At 47.4% G+C, this 22,411-nt stretch overlaps 1 protein-coding gene across 1 annotated transcript in view; it reads left to right on the plus strand.

The window, feature by feature from the left end:
• Positions 1 to 2,501: 2,501 nt before the first annotated feature.
• The window catches only part of LOC134455614 (rho GTPase-activating protein 29-like), a 77,607-nt gene continuing 57,697 nt past the window's right edge, over positions 2,502 to 22,411 (plus strand). Inside the window, exons 1-2 of the mRNA XM_063206787.1 lie at positions 2,502 to 2,625; positions 4,120 to 4,696. Of these exons, the coding sequence (XP_063062857.1) occupies positions 4,393 to 4,696 (304 nt within the window). The 5' untranslated portion in view covers positions 2,502 to 2,625; positions 4,120 to 4,392. The remainder of the gene's footprint in view (positions 2,626 to 4,119; positions 4,697 to 22,411) is intronic.

Below are 22,411 nucleotides of genomic sequence, written 5' to 3' on the forward strand. Positions count from 1 at the left end.
GAATGGGGCCCGGGCCTCAGAATTCCTCGGTGAATGCCAGCGTGGAACTGTCATAGGATGCCACCTTGCAACAAATCATGACATTTCCTCGCACCTAAATATTCCACAGTCAACTGTCAGCTTGTATTATAACAAAATGAACGGGAACAACAGCAACACACCCACAAAGTTAGATTAGATTAGATTATTAGATTAGATTATCCTTTACTGTCTCTTCAGGAGAGAAATTCAGAATGAACATGAGAAAGTGTGATTCACAGTTAACATCAGATTACCACAACAGACAGACTTACCACAAAGAACAAGCAACCATATAAACAGGTAACACAACACACAACTTTCCAGTTTTGGTCCTGAGTCATCCAAAGGCATATACAAACCTAGGTATTGCACATACTCTGACCTAGAGCTATTGCTCAGAAAAAAATACAGGAGATCAAAAGTATAATGCATGAATGCTACATAAAAGTACACAGGGCCCCAGGGCAAGACACTTATAGCCCCCCCCCATACAGCCTGCCAAACTTGCATTAGGGCCCCCACCACCGACCCTGCCCCGAGGCAAATGCCCTGCTCGCCCCTTATTCCTCTGCCCTGAGGGGTCAGCGAAGCGTAGGCCTACTGATCGAGGCCATTAGTGCAAAGACATGATCACCGACTTTTTGCACAGTTTTACTACAGAGCTCCAAACGTCATTTGACCTTTCTTAGCTCAGGATCAAGCTTCATGGAATGGATTTCCATGGCTGAGCAGCGCATTCAAGCCAAGCCAGGCCTAGTACCATCAAGTGCAATGCAAAGCATCAGATCAGGGTGTAAAGTATGCTGCCACTGGACTCTGGAGCAGTGGAGGAGATGCATTCTCTGGAGTGATGAATAACTCGTTTCCATCTGGCAATCTGATGGATGAGGTTTTCAAGGTTGCCAGGAGAACGGCATATTGTGGACTGCATTGTGCCTAGAGTGTGAAATGCTGTGGAGGATGCCTTGTGGTGTGGGATAGTTTTTCAGAATCTGGGCTTGATTCCAGTGACTTTGAGTGATTCAGGAGACAAAAAAACATTTTGGACAATTCCATGCTACCAACTTGTGGGAACAGTTTGGAGCTGGCCCTTTCTTCTTCTAATATGACCATGCACCTTTGAGGGTAGTCCCGGTGCGACAAGCATTAGTACTCCTAGAGGTACAGTTCTGTACCTATATTTCTGAGAGTGGGCACCAGTGCTCAAAACAATTCCATAAAGACATGGATGACCTTGGCTGGCCTGCTCAGAGTCCTGACCTGAACTCGATAGAACACCTTTGGGATGAAGTAGAACAGAGAGCCAGGCCTTCTCGACAAACAGTGTGACCTCACCAATGCACTTTTGGAAGAATGGTACTGAAATGTTCCTGTAAACTCATCAATCTTGTGGACAGCCTTCCAAGAAAAGTTGAGGTTGTATAGCTGCAAAAGGTGGGCCGACAGCTTCAACCCTATGGGTTAGAATGGGATAACACTTAAGTTCATTTAAATAGATATATATTATTGTTATTTTTATTGTAACACAATCAATTGAAACACATCAAAGACAAACATTGGAAAGGCGGGGCATAGTGAAAAAAAAAAACCAAAAGAGACAAAGAAATTAGCACTTAAGTTCATGTGTGAGTTGGCAGGTTACTTTTGGTAATATATAGTGTATGTAGGCCTACATGATGTTGATAGTAAGCCTGCTCTCTCTGCTACAACTTAAAATAGGCCTATATCCCCTAAACAGCTAACTAAATCACATGGGTTACTACATCTAGTTTTGTTAGTGTGCGCAGCCCCCCATCCTATCAGTGCGACTCGTGTGCAATATTTTGGAAACATGACAGTGTGTGACTCCATGCTTTATGCCTTGATTTTGTAACTAGACCTACATGTTTTTTCCGTCCTGACTGATAAACTTCAATTTAAACTTTTGTCAAGGTAATTCCTCAAAGCTTGGGGGCGCTATAGTAACGCTTTAGAATTTTGACAGCATCCTTCCACCCACTAGGTGGACCAAAGCTTCAGAAATGTGTGCAGTTCACTGTTTACATGTGTGCAGTGATTTGGTGAGGTGGTTTACCTGCGGCTGATTGCATTTGGTTCATATCTTATTACCTGTTTATTACACACCAGTTAATTTTTACTACAGGCTATTAATAGGCCTGCTACTAGAGGAACAGTCATCATTCCGGCGGGATAGTCTGTGCTCCACAAACAAGCATGTTATTTGAGCTGTTGCGTATTTTTTTGTCCTCATTATTTTTAACCGCACCCATCATTATTATAACCCAGCAGAAATGACAGACCATCTTCTATCTAAAAACGACTTGTCAACAGAGAGCACCTGTTGTTAGGGGGAGGAGACCGCAAGCCCACCCAGTTAATCCACGCCGAGCCAACCAAACGTTCTGTATTTCGTCACGTGACCAGAGGGGGTATTTTGTAGATAAAGATTGCACCGCGCTTCCAAAAAATTTCGACACGAAGTAAGTAGCGGTGTCAAGCTGCCACACAAACGTGAGAAAGGGAACTTGGAGTGGTCTATTGAATTGGATAGAAAATACAAACAGGAATATATTGGAATTGTACACTTTTAGGTGACGATGTGGGGTAAGTAGTAATATTTGGTTGATCTATTTAAATTATACATTTAAAGAATCACGGAGCCGGTCAAACTGATAGCTATATTGATTCTGGGGCTCGTGGCCATTGGCATGCATATCGGATAGACGTGTAGAACTTTGTTTGCTGTTTGAACTCTCCCTTCGTTTGGCAGGTTTTTCAAAACATACGCGTACTAGATAGCACATTGCTGTAGTAGTGGATGCTTCAAATGCACCACAACACTAGAGAAACTTGCTATCGCTGCTCTTCACAGTTTATCACAACTTGGTGTTCCAGACAGAGCATGATGATGTGACCGGGCAGCGCTCGCAGCATATTTCAGATTCCTGAATATGAATTCACTGCCACGCGACATGTAGATGCAAAGCACAATTGACGGTGTTCTTTAATGTAATAAAATATTGCATGGATTTGTTGTTCGTAAACGTTTTGTATTGCACTAATGGCAGCAGTCTCTAGTCATAAAGTGGTAATAAGTAGTTAAATACATGGGTGAAAATGCAAACTCCTTACCATCATTACAGCAATGCTAAGTTTACAAACATTTTTTTTTTCGTGCACAACGTAGCAGTACTACAGCAACTGGTCTGGTGTGTGTGCGTACGGGCACGCTCGCGAGGAATGCATGTGCGAATGTTTTGTGTGTGTGCGTGGAAGCGTGTGACACTGAACCAGAGCAATAATGAGTTCGTTGGCAAGCTGGACTGGTGTAGCCAAATAAGATGAACAACACATGCAGAGAGAGAGAGAGAGAGCGAGAGAGAGAGAGAGACAGAGAAAGAGAGAGAGAAATAGAGAGAGAGAGAGAGCGAGAGCGAGCGACTGTGTAGCAATGTGCACCAGCATGTAAGTGGGTGATGCACGGTGAGACGATATAGGGTCGACCATCAGGCACATCCCGAAAAAAGCAGCAGCCCTCCAAAATCAGTCATTATGCGCCCTGGCCTGGTAGCCCCATCACCCGACTGGGGGCCTCTGAACGGCCCAGGCAGGTTGCCTTGTTACTGAGCCCTCGGCCTCTCAGAATAGATAGGCTGCCGCTGCATGCATGCCCCCCTTTGTGTTGTGCATCAGTCTACTCTTTCATTTGTGTTGTGTGAATGAGTGAGCGAACAGAGAGAGGCCTCATGACGTTTTAAGGGAAGTTGAGAGATGCAGTTGTGTTTTATAGGAACATCTGTGCATGTGTGGTAAGTGTGTGTGTGTGGCAAGGGATGTTATAGGGGCATATGTGGTGCATGTGTCCTTCTGGGTGGGTGATGCTATTTTATGAATGCTGAGACAAGTAGGACACCCACTCAGCAGGGTGTGTATGCTAATGTCTATTGTTGGTAACGGCTGTGTTGTACTGTGCCCGACTGCCTAAGCCACAATGTGTTCCAAATAAAACCTATGGTAATGCAATGCAATGTATACTGCTGTTGTTGTTATGGTTTGGTAAAGAAACATTAATAGGATGTGTTTGTATGTCTTTCGCAGGACACTGTACTGTTTGGTGAGGTCTGGACTGTATGGGACTGTAAAGAAGACCTATTTGGGATCCTCTGAGGACGGCACAACCGGAAAGTGTAGGTAGACGGTGGCACAAAGTTTCTTGAGCTGTGCCATCAAGTAACGAAGAGCGAGCGATAGAGAGCGAGTGAGAGAGAGAGAGAGTGAGGAGAGGAGAGCCTGTTCTCCTCTCATCCCCACTCCCCCCCTCCTCCTCCTCTCCCGCCCCACCATCAGCTGATCACGCTGGCTGCGGCTGGGATGTTGCGGCAGAGCAGTGCTGGCGGGAACAAGCGCTCCCTCGGCATTGCTCGCCTCTCCAACTCCCACTTCTTCCCGCTGTCCACGGGCACCACCAACACCTCCAACTCGGGCACCAGCACTGGCACCTGGGGGCGGCCGGTCAAAAGCAACTCTCTGAGTTCGGTTAGCTCGGGGTCGGACAACGCGGACAACTGCACGGCGGCGGCGCCCGCCGACTCTGACTACATCATGCAGCTGGTCAACGATGTGCGGCACTTTGCGGACGTGCTGCTTCAGCTCAAGGAGGCCTTCAACTCCAAAGGTATGTAGTCTTGCTTCATCACCTGGTCAGGGGAGCTGGAGCGCAAAGTTTGAACCATATATTAGGTGCTCACACCTGACTGCCGTTTCCATGTTTGTAGGTCTGGTGTGGTGTACAGTAAAGTGCACTAAAGCGGCGGTGCAGAGGTGCAGATACAAGGCTAGAATGATAGGTGGGATACAAGATGGAATCATCGCTGATCCAAATATTGCTTAAAAAAAGTTTGCTAAAAAGACCCTCTTTCTTTAGTGTCATATCAGTGTTGTTAACATGTTGTTAAGCAACAGATTGAGACTTGCTCATGACCATTTTGATAACAGCACGTTTGTAATAGAGCCTGTCCATGAAAGGGTTAAAGAAGAGGCACATAGGAGAGGCACTATAATGAAGGTGGTGGGTGGGTAGTGTGTGTTTAGGAAATGCAGTATGACAGCTACAGAGACCGTGACGACAATGACTACACACACTGTTTAAAATGGAAAAGAGTTCAACTCCAAAGGTAGGTCACCGTTGATCTGGATGTGAAAAGGAAAGTTTATGCAGCAACGGACCTGTAATGGAAGTGTACAGTAGACGCTACAGCAGTGAGTGCTTGGAAAACACAGTACGACAAGTGGTAGTAGTGGGTAGAGAGGGCCTGGAAAATACAGTATGACAACTGAAATGACCACGATCACAATGGCCTGCACACACACGTTTGTAAAACGGGAAAGCTTGGCATGTTGTCCGTCCCTCAAAAAGGCCTTTTGTGTTATCAGGCCATGGAGGATTGTCCTTGGCTGCACGGTCACTCAACCCTTTATCGACCTGTCCAGGAGTGCATTTCTCGAAAGCGTAGTTGTTAGCCAGTTAGCAACTTTGGTAGTTGCCAATGGGAAATTGCATTGCAAACAACAAAGGAGCTAATGTAGTTAGCAACTATGGTTTCGAGAAATGCACCCCAGCCCAGTCAGTCAGGAGGCCCAGTTATGCCGCTTTTCACAACAAGTTTTCAACTTGTGAAGCATCAGAGCGCATTTGTTTTCATGTTTTGTTTCTGTTCTGTCACCTCCCTCTCTCGTCCTTGGTGTTGTTTCATTAACTGGGACTGGCAGGCAGTTCAATTGCTCTCGCTGGCTCTGTGTGTGTGTGTGTGTGTCTGTGTGTGCGTGTGTGTGTGTGCGTGTGTGGCAGGGCTTTTAATTTGCGGCTGTGTGATCTCACAGGCTCTGAAGCAAGCAATTTGTGCCAGAGTGTCGTGCGCGTGTACACACATACCCACACACACACACACACACTTTCTTTCTTTCTGTCTCTATCTCCCTCTATTTCTCTTTTTCTCTCTGTAGTTTGATTACAGTGCCACAACAGGTCACACAGTGCAAACGTAACTATTTTATTGTTCAGCTATTTGCGGTTTATTCTGCAAATGCTGTGAAACATCTGCCTGTGAGAGGAGAGGACTGTGCTCCGGTGGGGGGGTTAGTGAGAGGAGGCGAGGGGAGAGAGGAGAGGGCCCTGGGGAACCTCCCTGCGGAGGTATTTGGGCTGTGGTTTGGGGGATCAGGGAGGGAGGCCGAATGCTTTGGGTTGCCTCCTCCAGAGTCTGTTTTGGAGGAGGATGGGGGGTGCAGGAGGAGTGTAGTGGAGGAGTGGCGGATAGGGGGGAGGGGAGATGCTGGGAGAGAGATATGGGGCACCGGGGTATGAGTGAAGAAAAACAGAACCCCCCCCCCTCTCTGCCTCACTCAATTTCTCTCCCAGTATTTCTTTGGTTCTTTCTTTTTCTCTCTCTCTCTCTCTCTCTCTCTCTCTCTCTCTCTCTCTCTCTCTCTCTCTCTCTCTCTCTCTCTCTCTCCTTTCTCCTTGGCCCCATTTTCTTTCCCTCCTCTCCTTTACCTTCTCTCCATCAATCACATGCCTCCACGTCAGCCGTCTTTATAGGACTTTATGAGAGTTTTATATGCTTACGTGTGGGGGCCTAAAGAAAGGGGCCGCTTGTCTAAGAAAGCATGCAGAGTGAAAAAATGTAAATAAGATTGCCTGGGACAGAAATCAACCACTCGCTTTAGTTTAGCCGCCCTCGGAGTTCCACAGTTCAGTAGAGGTGCTGTTTTTTTCACATGAGGCCCTCCTTCACCGGAGTTTCACATCATAATAATGCTTCCACTTCCTCTTAATTAAATGGCCTTTTCACCCGTCGACTTTAAAAGACCCACCACCCCTTCATAATCTTGACCCAAGCATTACTCAAGGTATTGAAAACGTTTTTGTCCCCCTCTTCCCACTTTTTCTTCCTTGTTTTTTAAGAATGAAGGGCATAAGTGCTGGACTGGATCAACATGACGGCGGCTCTTGCTTGCGTGTGTGATTATTGCATTCCTGAGTCCTGAAAGCCGGCGTCCTGTTCTGGGTCGTTTCTGGCTCGGGTCCAGTCCTGGCTAATCCTTTTTGCCCGAGTAAGAGAGTGTCCCGAGAGGGGCGCCGGAGCCTCTCCAAGCTCTATACCCCCCCTCTTACCCTTCTAGATCGCCTCCTTATGCCCACTCTCCCCCACCCCAGAGCTCCCACAGCAAGCCTTCCATGTATCTCCTCTCCCCTCACTCCCCTCACTCCGCTATCACCTCCTCAAACTCTCCCCCACACTACAGCGCTCACAACCAGTGTTTCGTTCCTCTCCTCTCCTCTCTTCTCCTCTCCTCTCCTCTCCTCTCCTCTCCTCTTCTCTCCTCTCCCCTCCTCTTCTCTCCTCTCCTCAGTCCTCTCCTCTCCTTTTCTTTCCCTATCCTCTCTTCTTCTCTCCCCTCTCTACTCCTCTCCTCTCCTCTCCTCTCCTTTCCTCTCCTCTCCTCTCCTCTCCTTTCCCTATCCTCTCTTCTCCTCTCCTCTCCTCTCCTCTCCCCTCCTCTCCTCTCATCTCCTCTCCTCAGTCCTCTCCTCTCCTTTTCTTTCCCTATCCTCTCTTCTTCTCTCCCCTCTCTACTCTTCTCCTCTCCTCTCCCTCCCCCTCCCCCACCTCACAGCGCTCATCGCCTGCCTTCCATGCTTCTCTTCTCCTCTCTGCTCCCCTTGTCAGAGCTGTGCCATGCGGTCCTGTGTCCGTTCGCGCCACGCCGGAGGAATCTCAGCTTTTGTTCAGGGTCAGCCGGGGTGCTTGACCTTAAGTCAGCCATGGCTGCAGTTTAAAGAGCTGACTGGCTTTTCTGGCTTTACTTTATTTTTTCCCATTTTTTATTTAGTGTGTGTGTGTGTGATGGGGGGATGTCAGAACTCCATTCCCAAGTTTTCAGTACTCGCAATCAAACAGACGCTCTCCTTAAAGCAAATAGTTCCTGGAGAGTTCATTGTTATGATTTATTGTGTGCGCCCAAAGCTGCCCATAAAAAAACACCACCACAAAACAGTCTTGAAAGTTTTCACTTTTGTTTTGTTTAGCTTTTTTTCCATGCATTGCTATGCAAGCAGATCTGCGACAGGAACGCATTGTTGTCATACCTCAAGATTTGTGTCTGGCCTTGGCTCTTGAGACACATGCATGCTAGTGTGCTTTGATTTACTACACCAAAGACACTCTGCAGCCACAAAAAGAGGAGACCCTTTTCTGCAGGGGGGGGATGCACTTCACTGCTCCCGAATGGAGAGGCAGACTCCTGGAGTCTTTTGCAGCGTGAATACAAGTGCCAAATGTCAAACTTGAATGTTCAGTTTTTGAGCATGTCCACGTTTCTGAATGCAGCCCTGTGTATATAGCGGCCTAGACTGTGGTAGTGAATCAGTCGACAGCCAATTACATGTAAACAAACACCATGAAACTGCAACCTGTGGATAGGTATTAGGGAGTAGACCATAATGCCACGTAATGGCGAGAATTTGGTCTAAATGCCGGAAAAATGGACGTTATTGAGCGGAGCAAGCTAATTTGCCCAGGGGAAATCGAATAGGTATCTGCAGACTTGGGAAGAAAGACCGAGCCAGACAAGCACATGCAAACAGACAGACAGGCAGGCAGACAGAGAGTGTGAGATATAGTACTCGAGCAGCTCTCACACTATCAGCGAGATAAACATTCATTGTTTGTATGTTTGAGATTACTTCAGTGCTGTGCTGTGGCTGTTTCATTCTCAATTGCTCATTCAAACGTTTTCCTCTGTCAAGAGCTTTCTCAGCTCAGCATCACACAACATCTACGTTTAGAATTGTTGTGATGCTACCACTATCTATAAAGCTGTTGTGATGGTCCGTTTTCCTTGTTGTGGGTCGTGAGAGGGCAAGCCCCACCACCACCACCACCACCACCACCACCACAGATTGTTTGCACTTGGGAAGTGAACTGGCCCGCCGTTGAGTCGTAGTAGTAGTGATCATATCTGCGTGATGCGTGTGGCATGGGTCAGTGCACGCCTTCAAAGTAGCATTGGTGGCAGTTAGCTGGATGGCAGCTCAAACGGCACAGAAGGAGAGAATAGGTCTGTTGTGAATCACTTGGCTATGGTGTGATTGGAAGTGATTTAAATCCCTTCCAATTTATGACTTTATTGTCTTCTCTGAGCGGTGCGTCCCTCAGGCAAGCACCCTTTCTCATTTATTTGCCCTGCCCTGCCCTGTTCCGCCTGCTCCTGCTCTGCTCTGCTCCCTCCCCCATCCCTCCTCCCCATGGCCATTCAGGCAAAATAAGCCAAATGACAGCCCCGATTCTTCCTTTGCCACGCACTTCCCAGTAAAGTAGTAGTTTTGTCCAAGCGAGTGTGTGTGTGTGTGTGTATGTGTGTGTGAAATTGTGTGTATTTGTGTCAGGTCTGTTTTGTGTGTGCGTGTGTGTGAGAGGGGATGGTGGGTGGTGGTGGGGTGTGTGTGTGGGGGGGGGGGGGGGGGGGTGATGCTCTTGTCGCGTGAAAACAGTCGGTGTATTCACACTCAGTGATGTGAGGCTGACAGGCTTTGTCTCAAGTAAGTATCTTCAGTTGGTTTGTGTGTGTGAGTGTGACTACTGTGTACACGTACAGGCAAGGCCAGGCTGTAGTCAAGAGAGAGAGAGTGAGAGAGCCCAGCCGGCTGCCTTTGGCTTGAGGAAGACTTTCCCATGTAATAATAGCTGGGCCCTCATGGATTGCTCCCTAGGGTGGAGGTTGAGAGACCAGCTCCAATAGGAATTCATTATTTTTTCTACACATGGTTTATTTTCTTCCCCCTTCTCTTCCAGTCCACTCCATCTCCCCACTCCACTTGTCCCCCAGATTTCTGTAAACGCCACCTTAAATGGATATTGTGTTGTTGGTGGCCACTTGGATTTGGTCTCTGAAGCATCGCATTGGAACGCTAACGCTTATTTACGAGCCTCGCAAAGAAATATTTACGTTTTCTGGTTTGGAATTTTTTGCGGTGGCCAAAGATTGACGCAAAGACCCTTGGCTTTTTCTGTGGCGGACCATAATGATGTCTTCACGTCGTGAGGGGGTGAGATTTCCCTAAATTTCCCCAAAAGGTTGTGACCTTGCCCAAGGTCGCGTTGTCAGAGGCATGCCGGTAATTGGATTGGATTATTCTGGGTCGCACCCAGTTTGGGGTCGCGGCCGCTTGTTTTGAGGGCCGCACCAACACCAACAGGTCAGTGGGTTGAACTTGTGGTGTTTCAGTTTTAATTCCGTAATGCTTCACCATAATTTTGCATCTGTGAGGAGACTTGTTGTTTGTATTATCTGCTAAATATCCACTTAATTTACTTTGGGATCAATGGAGTATCTGTACTCTCTATTCTTCTTCAACATTTCACCGTCCTTCGTCTTATACATCCCAGCGATTTTTATTATACGGAGGGGGTTCATAATGTGGCGGGTCGCACAATGATAGCGCAGTGGAAAGAGCTAACTGAAATGCTATGCAGGCGAGCCACAAGTCGGCTCGGAGAACTGTTGGGCTTGCCAGGCCGTAAGCGTGTGTAAATGTCACGTAAATGTCTGCTGTCTGAAAGCAAGAGTGTGCTACAGTAAAATGGCCCTACTGTTCTCGCCCATAACCTCCAATCTCCCCCTCTGCCTGACACACAAAAGAGGGTAGAAAATCCCCAGCATCCATCTAAATGTTTGTCTTAAGTGTGTTTGAAATGATCCATACAGACCCTTGTCCCGTGGCCTTAAGTGAGACATTTTGCGTTGAGTGGAGTAGATTGTACTGTAGTAGGATTCAGTTCGTTTTAGCCTGGGTCCTTTGAGGTTTCTTGGCCGGTGGTTGCTGATTTGATATGGTGTGTCGTGTGTGTTTTGTGTGTCGTGTGTGTGTGTGTGTGTGGTGTGTGTGTGTGTTTGCATGTCGTGTGTGTGTGTGCCTGTGTGTGTGTGTGTTTGTGCCTGTGTGTGTGTGTGTGTGCGCGTGCATCTCTGTGTATGTGTGTAACATGCCAGCCGCCAGCTAAGTGAAGTGTAGGAGCAGGACAGACAGCTGGCATTTGTCATCCACTTTGGAATGAAAAACAACAGGTAGGCTCCTGCTCTGCAGAGCAATATTTAGCCGTGGCGAAGGGAAGAGAACAACATCTTCCCTCCCCTCCAGGAGGTACCTTCCGTGCCCAGGAGCCTCCAATCCACCCCCACATCCCCCCCCAAACCCAGCCCAGACGAGTCGGCCTCGGCCAGCCATCAGATCAGTGGATCTCTGGATGACCTCAACCTGTTCTAAAAAGCAGGCATGCTTTTCCTTTGACGTTATGGGAGGATTTTTCTTTTTTACTTTTGGGAGGGATGATGAGGGTCATGATGAGAAACAGAAGGTGAGTCCTCAGTGGCACAGTAGGTTATATGCATCAGGTTTGACAATGAGAAGTAGCTGCTAACGCTCAGGTAGGCTTGCTTGCCATTGATATGATTATTTTTTTATTTAAAAAAAGAAATATTTAGGACAAAGTGATTAAATTTCTATAGTTACTTAATACTTAATAAAAGTATTAAGCTATGATGCATTCGCTTGCGTACACTTATTAGTAGTATGAGGTAATTTATCATCAAGGTTACATGTGGTTTAACCTCCCTTCATAAGATGAAAAGCATGGCCATTGAAATATGGGACTATAATTACTTAACGATATAGTTGTTATTGCATTTGTTATGACTCATTTTTCAAAGTTGAAAGTATATAGTGTCAAACAGCAAAGCTACTGGGCTGTACTTCAAAATATAGGGTACTTGTTATTAACCAGATTACACATTAATCAAAAGTTGAAAGTGCATACGTCTAAACATTAAAAGTTGTTTTAAGACTTGATTGACAGTTCCCGAGAAAGTGTAACTGCTATCCTAGTGTAACTGCTATCCATACATTCTCTGTGGGGGCTGTGAGAACCTAATACCCTTTCCTCATCCCCTCTCTCCAGAGACCGAGCGCCTCACTTGTCCTCTGCTCCTGCACGCCAAAAGGAATAAAAAATTGTATCAGTTATGTCGACTTGTTTATTTATTGTTCTCTGCTGCAGTTGTGTTCCTGCTGCTGCTCTGCAAAAAAAAAAACCCATTGTGAGGTTGGATGTGAGGCAGAGTGCATGTTTAACCCTCAGTATCAATATTGACCCTCACCACAGTGGCCATTACTGGCGGCACAGCTAATCATTTTGATACGGGTGGGAAAAAAAGCGCTGCTCCTCTCCTCTCTGTAGTGCTCTGTCCTGCGCTGTGCTGTGCTGTGCTGTGGTGCGCTGGGAGACTCTCTTTATCCCGCCAACCCCTCCCCTCCCCCTCCCGCATACCCAGCATTCCTTCTGAACAAATGCTCACTTGTTACTTTAGAGCCTTAGATCAACAGCTTGCTAGATGCTGGACACTTTGTTTTAAAACATGAAGCGGAGGAGGAGGACGTCAGAAAACACATCTGCTTTGTATTTGTAGGAATGATTTGATGGGAATGGACGTTATTGATAATATTTGATCAATTTGCTGTTGTATTTTTTGGAAATGCAAACTGTTTGATTATGGAACTGTGCCATTGTTTAGTTTTTGCAATACACAGTTATTGTTATTATGAGGTGGTCTCGTTGGCAGTAGGTCTACTCGAGTTGCCTCCCTTAGCTGTTGTTGTTCTCAGTGTGTATCATCATCAACCTGATATCTGTTATTGCGAAACATGGAATGATATTGAGTGATCACACCTGCTCCTCTGAGCTAAAATTTGCACCCTTTTGTCAACCCCTCCCGATTGGTGGGAAAGAGTGATCAAGTTTTGCTTTCTCAGTTCTTCCCATCAAATGCTGGCTTGTTGTCCAAGACCAGATGCAGTCTGTCGAACTGAAATTAATTTTCCTCCCCGTCCCACCCCTCCTCCTCCTCCTCCTCCTGCAGAGACGGAGCATTGTGGCTCTATTTTAAGCCCCCAGTTTTAAAAAGCATGAGGAAGAGGGGGGGGGAGTGTTAACCATGAGTACAGGGGTAGGCGTGTTAAGGCGAGAGGAGAGGAGAGGGTGGGGATCGGGACCAGGGCCGGGGCCGGGGCCGAAAGACCAGACGCGATCAAAGACCAGGCTTCATCTCTCCACTTAACTCTGGGAGCTTAGAGCATTGTCACAGAGATCACTGGCCCGTTTCTTCTCATAGTTGACCTTCAGTTTTTAACAGAGTGCAGGGTATAGTAAATTAATCCCTCGGCCCTGGGGCCTGAAATTGATGGGGATGCCTTTTGGAGAGGCCGCCGACTGGGCTATTGTGGCTCTGAGTTTGGGGAGAGCTGCCTGCTGCTGCTGCTGCTGCTGCTGTAGTTTGGAGCACTGGTGTGGTCTAGAGACCCCTCTCCACCACCTTCCCAGCAAGCAAGGGGATTTAGAAGAGAGGGGAGATCCCTGTGATCAGCTAAAAAAAAGCTCCCGTGGCGAGGCCATGTCGGAGAGATTGTGTGGGAAGATGACTGGCACAACCGCCTCCCACAGAACTTTCAACCAAAAAGGGGATGACATGTGCATATAGAACCAATTAGCCCCCCTATCTTCAGCCGTCTAAACTTCACAATGCCAGTTTAGTTTGAAACTGTTTCATTTGCCTGACATCGCGTTTGATGTTCTTTGTTCCATCTCTTTTGTACCAACCCATTTGTACAGTGTATCACTGTAACACGATTCCTAAATGACTAGGCGTTTCTTTGTGCCATTTCATCTGTAAGTTATATCACCGTGACGTGATTCCTAAATGACCAGGTGTTAGGATGCATGTCACCGGCGTGAGTCAAGACTCGTGGGTGTTGATGGGGGAACAGACTTCGAGATGCAAACAAAGGGACCTGTAGAGGCAGGCGCAGAAACGTGTCAACACTTTCCATTTTTATAGCCACAACTCTGAGCGCAACACTGAATCGCACCATTATTTAGGAAGTACAGCACAGAGTGAGTCATTTGTCACAACCAAACTTCACACACTCACCGATAAGGTGAAACCAGGGTTTTTTTTTCTCACCGCTCTCGTGCCTGTATTCTTTTAATGTTTAACTCGGTTGGCGTTGACGTGCTGCTCCTCAGGTGTTGCTCAATGCACAACGGCAGAAAAGCGTAATGCATCTTATGTCATAGGGCTAATACGTGGCCTGGTGCCAAGAATGTTTTTGGGAAGCTCTATTTTCTACCTTCCCATGTGATTCTTCTGAGTGAAGAGACACAGCGCCCATTCTCTGCTGCCGTAGCTTTAGGACTTAAACAAATAGCCCTCTTGACTGTGCCGGACCGCGTCGAGTCAAGTTATTTTAGCAAGCAGAACTTATACAACATGGGAGAGCTGAGCAAGTGTGTGGGAGATTCGGATGGACAGAATTGGAGAGAGAGAGAGAGAAAGTGTGTGCCAGAGAGTGAAGGAGGAAGAAAAAACTTTTCCTCCATCACAGCAGCCCACCCTCACTCGCTCCCTCATTCTTGTGAGATACCAAAGCTTTGTGGGAAACGAAGTCTGCCTCTGGTCCTTTGAGAAAACCTAAATGCTGTTTTCATGATTTGCGGTTAAAGTCACCCCCAGTGAAATAGCGACCCTAAAATTAGTCCCCAGCCCCCCTCTTCCTTTCCCTTTCCCCCCCTCTGTGTGCTATACAGATCAGAGCTTGCTGTAATGTAGCCCTTTAGAATTCACATCCACTGTAAGGAACTGATTCTCTGGGAGAAAAAAAAGAAGAAAGGGAAGGGAAAGAAAACAACCAGCTTTTATGGGCCACTTGAAGCAGTTCTGTATTTTAAGTCACTGTAAATTAGCCCAGTCGCCTAGACTAGAGTCTGGGTTCCCTCTCAGCCTTTGAAGATCCGGTTGCCGCTTTCAGCCTTGGCTTTTGCCTGAAGACACTGAAGGCAGGACAGGAGGGACAAGTGCCGATTTGGGAGCGTTTAACTTTCGTCTCATCTCATAAAGTTCGCAGTCAAATTTCATGAGTTGGCACTTTGTAGCCTGCTGAGGTGGCATGGCAGGGGGTAGGTTTAAAAACATTAGCCTAATAATTCCCTCTGTTGACAAGTCTGCTTGGCTAGGCCAGGCCTTAACTGGAAACCGTTTAGAGGGGGGCGGTGAAACATATTACCGCTCCAGTAGGAAGTCTACAGTGAAGCAAGGTGACAAATGGCTTCGAGATTTATGTACCCCCTGAAAGAAAAATGAAACGAAAATGATAGAAGTAGAAACAGGATGGGCCTGAGAAGTGGCAAAAAAGGTGAGGAAATGAGAGGGAGAGAGAAAGAGAGAGAGAGAGAAAGAGAGAGAGAGTTTAGCACGTGTACCTTGCGGGTGGCCACTCTGGCAGGCCTGGTGTGAATTTGTTGACTTTAATGGCACTACCACACTCACGGCAAAGATTTGTGGGTTGTTTTTTTGTCCTTCAGTGTATGGGATGTGACGAAGGGTTTCTCTCTCCCTCCCTCCCTCGCTCCCTCTCTCTCTCTCTCTCTCTCTCTCTCTCTCTCTCTCTCTCTCTCTCTCTCTCCCCATCTCTCTCTCCTTTTCCACCCAGATTTACGGTTATGGTTTTCGCTCTGGCTGTGAGGTTTGTTGTACCCACAGATATCGAAGGCTCTGCTCTCCTCTCCTCTCCTCTCGGGCTGGTGGGGTGTTGTATTGTCCTTGCCCATGCTCCTCCTGGGGCCAATAGGGAAACCATGGCGCTGGTTTGGGGAAACCCCTTGGCGATATGTGGGGTCCCCCTCCGAGAGACTTATTTTGCCTCAGCACCGTGAAATTCCTTGTCTCCCCCTCTCGTGATTCCCAGGCCTGAAAGAGACGGCATGCTCTTTTTTGGTCCATGTTAAGGTGCGGAATGGCAAGGGAACCAGGCAGATGTCTTTGGGTGGGCTTTTATTTTCATGGTGGCCTAACATAATTAGGTCACTTGAAGTGGCCTGCTACATTTAGGCTCCTCCGGTGACTGCACCTAAATTAGGCAGCGCTCAATGTGGTCAGGTGCTGGAGGGGCCTGAGAATGACTGACTGACACATTGCCGGCTTCTACAATGCTATCTTTCATGTTTGTTCTTTTTTCTAACCACATTAGTTCCCAGAACACAGGGGTAAACATTAACCCATCTTGTAAACACCCAATTGCAGATTGTGATTGCAGAGGAAATCAGTTGTGAATACAAACTGGTGTAACGCTATCTGTCAACATGGGATTGACTGTACTGTGAGAAGAGATACCTTGACGAAACAGGAAGGAAAGAAGAGTTTGGAGAAGAATTCAACCTGGTTGAATGTTTGCTCACCTGTGCACTGGCATGGCCCTCCATTTTGTGACATCCTATCTGGCTCTACTATTCTAGAGGGTCCCCTGAGGCTCAAACACCCTACTGTTGCTGACCATGGAATTTCAAATATTTTGACTGAAAACTCAAACGTATCTTTATCCTCAAGTCCTAGTCTACCATGTGGCCCCAGAAAGTATGGGGGTTACGTTTGTTCCCAATTTAAGTAGCTAGCAGATATAGTATGCCTAGGCCCACCCCAGAAACCTCTGAAAGCTCCCCCTAACTCCCCCAACCAGGATTAGCGACTTAAAAGCCAAGATGGCAACAAATGTATCCAATAGATTAGATTTAGGGAAGCCCCCTACATCTGACCCTCGAACCCCCAGTAGTGGATTAAAATTGTCTGGATTGAGGCTAAAACGTCAGCGGCTGCTCTTTGTCCGCAACACCGGTGGGAAGTAGGCTAATCTGCTAGCTGCATGTGACCACATGTGAACCTCAAGGGTTAATCGCAGCACGCTCACACACATCCGATGACTTTGCATTATTCCGTTTTGTTGATATTGTTTGATGTTCAATTCTTCGCAACAAAGAAGGGTATTCATCTACTAAGTAAACCAATTTGCTTGCCAGTGACACATCATGTGTGTACACTAGTAAAGCATGAATCTGAAACATGCGCAGGCAACAAAGAAATCAGTAAATCTTCTGATAAGTTAACCAATTTCCTTGTTAGTGATACAATAGGAGTGTATACACTGCTGACACATTAATGTTAAATGTCCACAGGTACTGCAAGGAGCCATACCTGGAGGACTTCCCTTTATAAAGAGATGCTAAGGCTTGAAATTGGAAGTTTACAACAAGGGGTCTTCTTCGAAAAGGAAGCCCTCCTGTAGTTTTGTTTAGGAGAACCCACTGGTCCACCGTAGCTGGCGCAGAGGGAAGTTGAGGAGGAATAATTGGCCTTGTTTAGTGTTTTGACCCCCCAAAACCCGTAGAAACACCAAAACCAAAGAGGCCAGGTCACGTGTGAGGGCTCGACAGCCCACGCTGAGCCAAAATCACAACTGGTTATCGTCAGAGCTGAGGCCCAAGTCCGCAAGTACAGCGAGCGCCCAGCGGGGGCAGCAGGGGCCTAGACAGAGAGAGAGAGAGGGTTAACAGTTGCTCCTCTGGCGCCCAATTATGGAGGGGTGCTCCCAAGTTTAGCGACAGTAAATAAAATGGGTGTGTCCCCTTGTTCGTGTTTGATGTTGGCGACAAACAACACGGATCAGGGCGAATGTGAGGCGTGGATAGGATGATGCGGCGTCACACCCACGTCCCACCCACCTACCCACCCAGCCTAAAGAGGTCAGGAGATGGGGTAGGGGGTGGCGGTGGCGGGACTTGGGGCAAGGGGTCTGGGAGATCACCCGACAATTATGGGTGGAGTTTGTGCCATACAGGATTGTGTCTATAGAAGAAAGGCTCACATTAAACAATGCACACTGACAAACAGACACACAATCACACACACACACCACATACACATGCGCATGCGCACAGACACACACACACACACACACGCATACACACATTCACACACACTATGCATATCCAAACACAACACACTGTCTCATTGGCTTCTATTCACCGCCCCGAGACAATGCTGCAGGACTCATTACCAGCCAGAGCAGAAAAAAAATATCAAGCACGACCATGGCCTTTTGTGACCCAGACTCTCTTTTTTTCCAAACAAGGAAGCGTCAGTGACACTGAAAAAGAAAAAAAGGAAAAATCTCCATAATTCATAAGGAGGGGAATGAATGAATTTAAATGAATGAATGAGAGGTTCACTATGGAGGTCCTTTTGTTATATTAGCCGCCCCGCTCGCTCTCTCTTTTTCTCTCTCTCTCTTTATTTCTCTCTCTCTCTCTCTCTGTGTTCATGTCGGTCATGAAGATGTCCCAAGCTTTGGCCGGGCCCTGTTGCAGACGCATGTCATAATTAACATCGCACCCCCAGAACTGTTGGCTGTGGGAAGAGGGTCAGGCGGGGGAAAGATACGGAAGAGGAGGAGGAGGAGAGGGAGGAGGAGGAGAGGGAGGAGGAGGAGGCGAGGGAGGCGATAGTCTCACTTGTTATGTTCCCCCTCTCCTTCCTGGCCCATGCTCTGTCTCTAGCTAAGCCACTTGCCGTGTCCTCTCAAGAGCGTTCATTATGGATGCTTCGTGCGAAGCCCAAATGTTATGTGCGTGTGAGACATTCTTTGAGACGTTTTTTGAAAAACTTAATTAGCCAACCAATTAGTAGGATTGGCGCCGACATTGTCCTGTGTGCCTCTTTAGGGTCATAAGAGGATTAGGCATCTTCAGATTTTGACTGAGAGATGAACTGCGCATAAAGGAACACGCACAAACATCATTTGCGATGGTTTTCTGTGGCACTTCAGTAAATCACAGCCAGTGTGTTTCACAGACAGCATTGTTGTTGAGCTCTTGGGAAAGGAATTGTCAAAGGCATAATGCATCGTTCCTTGGCTAGTTTTGTGACATCTTTTAAACACTTCATGCATCTCAACAGCTGAGAAGGGCAAGGAAGAGAGGGCACGGACTAAAAGCTGTCAGAATTTGGGCACCACGTCTGACCCATCAAAGTCAGTCAAGACAAGGGGACCAACGTGAGCGTCCAGCCATGTGGCCCGTGACTGGGTTGGGGTTCCGGAGGTGCGGAGGTGGGGGTAGTGGACGGCTGCCAGAGTCGAGTCCTGCCAGTCCACCACCACACTGTCTGACAGTCCTGGCATTGATGGTCTGATTTAGCCCAAGCTGTCTGGCTACCCATCACAAACACACTACCCCCCTTCCTCGTCCAACCCCAATACACTTTTTTAATATTTCCCACTCTCTGTTCTATCCTCCTCTTTTCTCTTTTCTGGCTTTTCTTTTCGGTCTGTGAGTGTGTATCGGTGAGTGGCGATGGAGCCGGTGCTGTGCAGTGTGTTCTGCTCTGTGGGAGATTTTTGTAGTCCTCTTCAGGAAAGCATAGTTGGAATGCCACTCGCCAGAGCTCCATACAAACAGGCCAGCGCTGGGAGGGAGAGAGATGGGGGACCAGATGGAGAGCGGGTGCAGAGCTGTGCTGTGTTTTTGTCCCTTTTTCCTTTTTTTTGTCCGTTTGTTGTTTCCTTTCCTTCTTGTTCACCTTTTTTTCAAATGCATATTTTTCATATTTCTGAAATCTCTCTCTATCCGACACACCCTCTCTCTCTCTCTCTCTCTCTCTCTCTCTCTCTCTCTCTCCATTTGTATAGTATAATTTTCCCAACCCCCCATGATGGACAGCTCTCTGGCTGAGTGCAAGGCACGAAAAAAAAGCCTGCATTCTTGACTCCATGCTAAGTTTCCGATTTATATGCAAAAGGGGACAGAGCAATATCAAAGAGTAAACACAACAGAGAGGCTGGCTGGCTGGGTGGATGGCTGGCTGACGGGGTCGAGTGGAGAAAGCTTCCCATATTATTATTGTCAGGAAACGCTCCCCTACAGTCTTGGTGTTTGGTGTCTGGATCCCTTTTTGTTGACTATCTATCCGATCCGGTTTTATTGAGAAAAGCTCCATTGTGGGCACACATGTGCCAAACCCCCACCGTGGCTGAGTCATTGTGTCAGCCGCTCTCCCAATTGTACTGGATCGGTTTTATTATTCGCCATTAAAGAGGAAGCCTATTGTATGCCAGAGCTTATCAGGTGTTGTGAGGGTAGTAGGCTAACGGAGGCATTGTTTAGCTAGCCCGCTGCATCTTGCCCCTAGTGCAAACAAACACGCATCAATTGCCTACTGTCATGCTGTATCAGTCCGTAGCATACAAACAGCCCCTGACCCTGGCTGATACGCCATTACTCGCTTCTACACAGCTTAAATTGATTGTTTCTCAAGAAATTGGGATGCAGATTCATTGTGCTTGTTTAGGCTATTTGAAATACATGAGTTTGTGCCGTCATGTTTCTGTGACCTGGTTTTAAGGGAACTGCATCAAGAGAACTCGTGTGTGTGTGTGTGCGTGTGCGTGTGCGTGTGCGTGTGCGTGTGTGTGTGTGTGTGAGCAGTCAGGTCAGGAGAGTGCACTGAGAGCGTCGGCCTTTTGTGTGCAGTCATGAGAAAAGTGTGCTCAAAGGTGGAGCAGCAGGAGATGCCGGGTTGGCCCAGAGGTGTGTGTGTGTGTGTGTGTGTGTGTGTGTGTGTGTGTGTGTGTGTGTGTGTGTGTGTGTGTGTGTGTGTGTGTGTGTGTGTGTGTGTGTCTGTCTGTGTCTGTGTGTGTGTGTGTGTGTGTGTGTGTGTGTGGTGGGGGTGGGGGTGTTGCATTAAAGCGGTCCACCACAGCACTCCTCCCGGTGTGCCCCAGCACCGTGTAATCTTTGTAATCCCAGGAGAAGCCCTCTCTACGTCAGGGGCAGTCATGGCCCACCAGGCCCAGGCAGGAAGCATCCTGATGGGGGGCAGAGACCTCGGGCCACTGGGGGCCACCCGGGCCACAGAGCTCCGCCACACTGCTCTCACCCTTTCATCAAAAGGAGCCATGTTAAAGGTTAACCTTCATGGGGTTTCTTCTGATCTTCAAAACCGTAACAAGGGGACTGGTGCTATTCTTCTGCACACCAAGAAGTCAACCGCTGTCATCCTCCATTCATAAGCGGCTCAGAAGGGATACTAAGTGCAAACAGTTTAGTTTTTTAATTGCTGGTTGGTGGTCCGCCCCTTAACCTTCTTCGAAAGTGGTCGTCATCACACACTGACCCAGTTTTTGACGATCGACACATGGTCGCCTGAGTTTTTCACTTTGGGGTGAGTTTTATAGTGGCTTTACCTCACCGCAATGGTATGGTCTGACTCATTGCAAATCCTTGGTTGATTGTAGTCATTATTGACACAGTTCGGGTGTGAAAATGTGTATCGGCACATGGTCCCTCCCCTGTCATTTTGGTGAGAGTTTGATAGTGACTTGACTTCACCACATTGGTATGTGGGTCTGACTCATTGTGACTCGGTGCTTGACGGTCCCCCTCAACTTCCCTCGAAAGTGGTCATTAATGACACAGTTTTGGTGTGAAAATGTATATGGTCCCCTGCATTTGTCATTTTGGTGGGAGTTTGAAAGTGACTTGACATTGGTATGTGGGTCTGACTCATCGCCACCCTGTAACTCTATGCACATTCCTCAATCCTTACCACTCCTCAATCCCATTGGGTAATCACAGGGAGTCCTCCCCCTCAACTCGCCTTGACATTTGGAACTGGAGCCACGTCCTTCATAAGTGTCTAAATCCGGGTGATTCAGTGTGTGGTTTTCTGCTTTTTTTTCACATCGGCACTCTTGCCTATCTGTCTTCATAGCTGTCTGTCTCTGTCTTTGGCTCTGTCTGTCTGTCTGCCTCTTTCTCTCTCGCTCTCTCTCTCTCTCTCTCTCTCTCTCTCTCTCTCGCTCTCGCTCTCGCTCTCGCTCTCTCTCTCGCTCTCGCGCTCTCTCTCTCTCTCTCTCTCTCTCCTTTCCCAATCTCTCACTTTGCTGTCCCCACAAATGATCCTGAATTATTTTGTGCTTAAGGGTGTTTGTTTGGACTCTCGGGATGCTTAGGAAAAATGCCTGGCTATGCTTCCTCTCAAAGCTCCTTTAGTTTTGAGTACGACTATCATGCCTCTATGGTGAAAGGAGGTAAGAAGTGGACTGCAGTTGCCACAGGAAACAGCCAATCTAATTGACAAAATGAGTAAGAGTAATTTATAAGAGTTACCCCATAAGAGTAATTTGATGTAGCCTACTTACTTCTCTAGTCTTTTCCCTTAGTTTTACCAAGACCCCATGGCATTTTTCAACAAGGGTTGTGTTAAAGTGTAGAGCGATGATGGACAGATCATTCAAAGGGGGCCAGTGGTTCTCATTCCCCCTTTACCTGTAGGTTTACCAATGCAGTTAAATGCATATTCAATATCTTTTGATCCTTTAAGTTGGTCTACATCGACCTGATCCATACATCCAGCTCCAATCGGGTTCGTGTTTGGGACGTGTTTCAATGGA

Source organism: Engraulis encrasicolus, chromosome 9 (assembly GCF_034702125.1).
Source record: "Engraulis encrasicolus isolate BLACKSEA-1 chromosome 9, IST_EnEncr_1.0, whole genome shotgun sequence".
Classification (NCBI taxonomy): domain Eukaryota; kingdom Metazoa; phylum Chordata; class Actinopteri; order Clupeiformes; family Engraulidae; genus Engraulis; species Engraulis encrasicolus.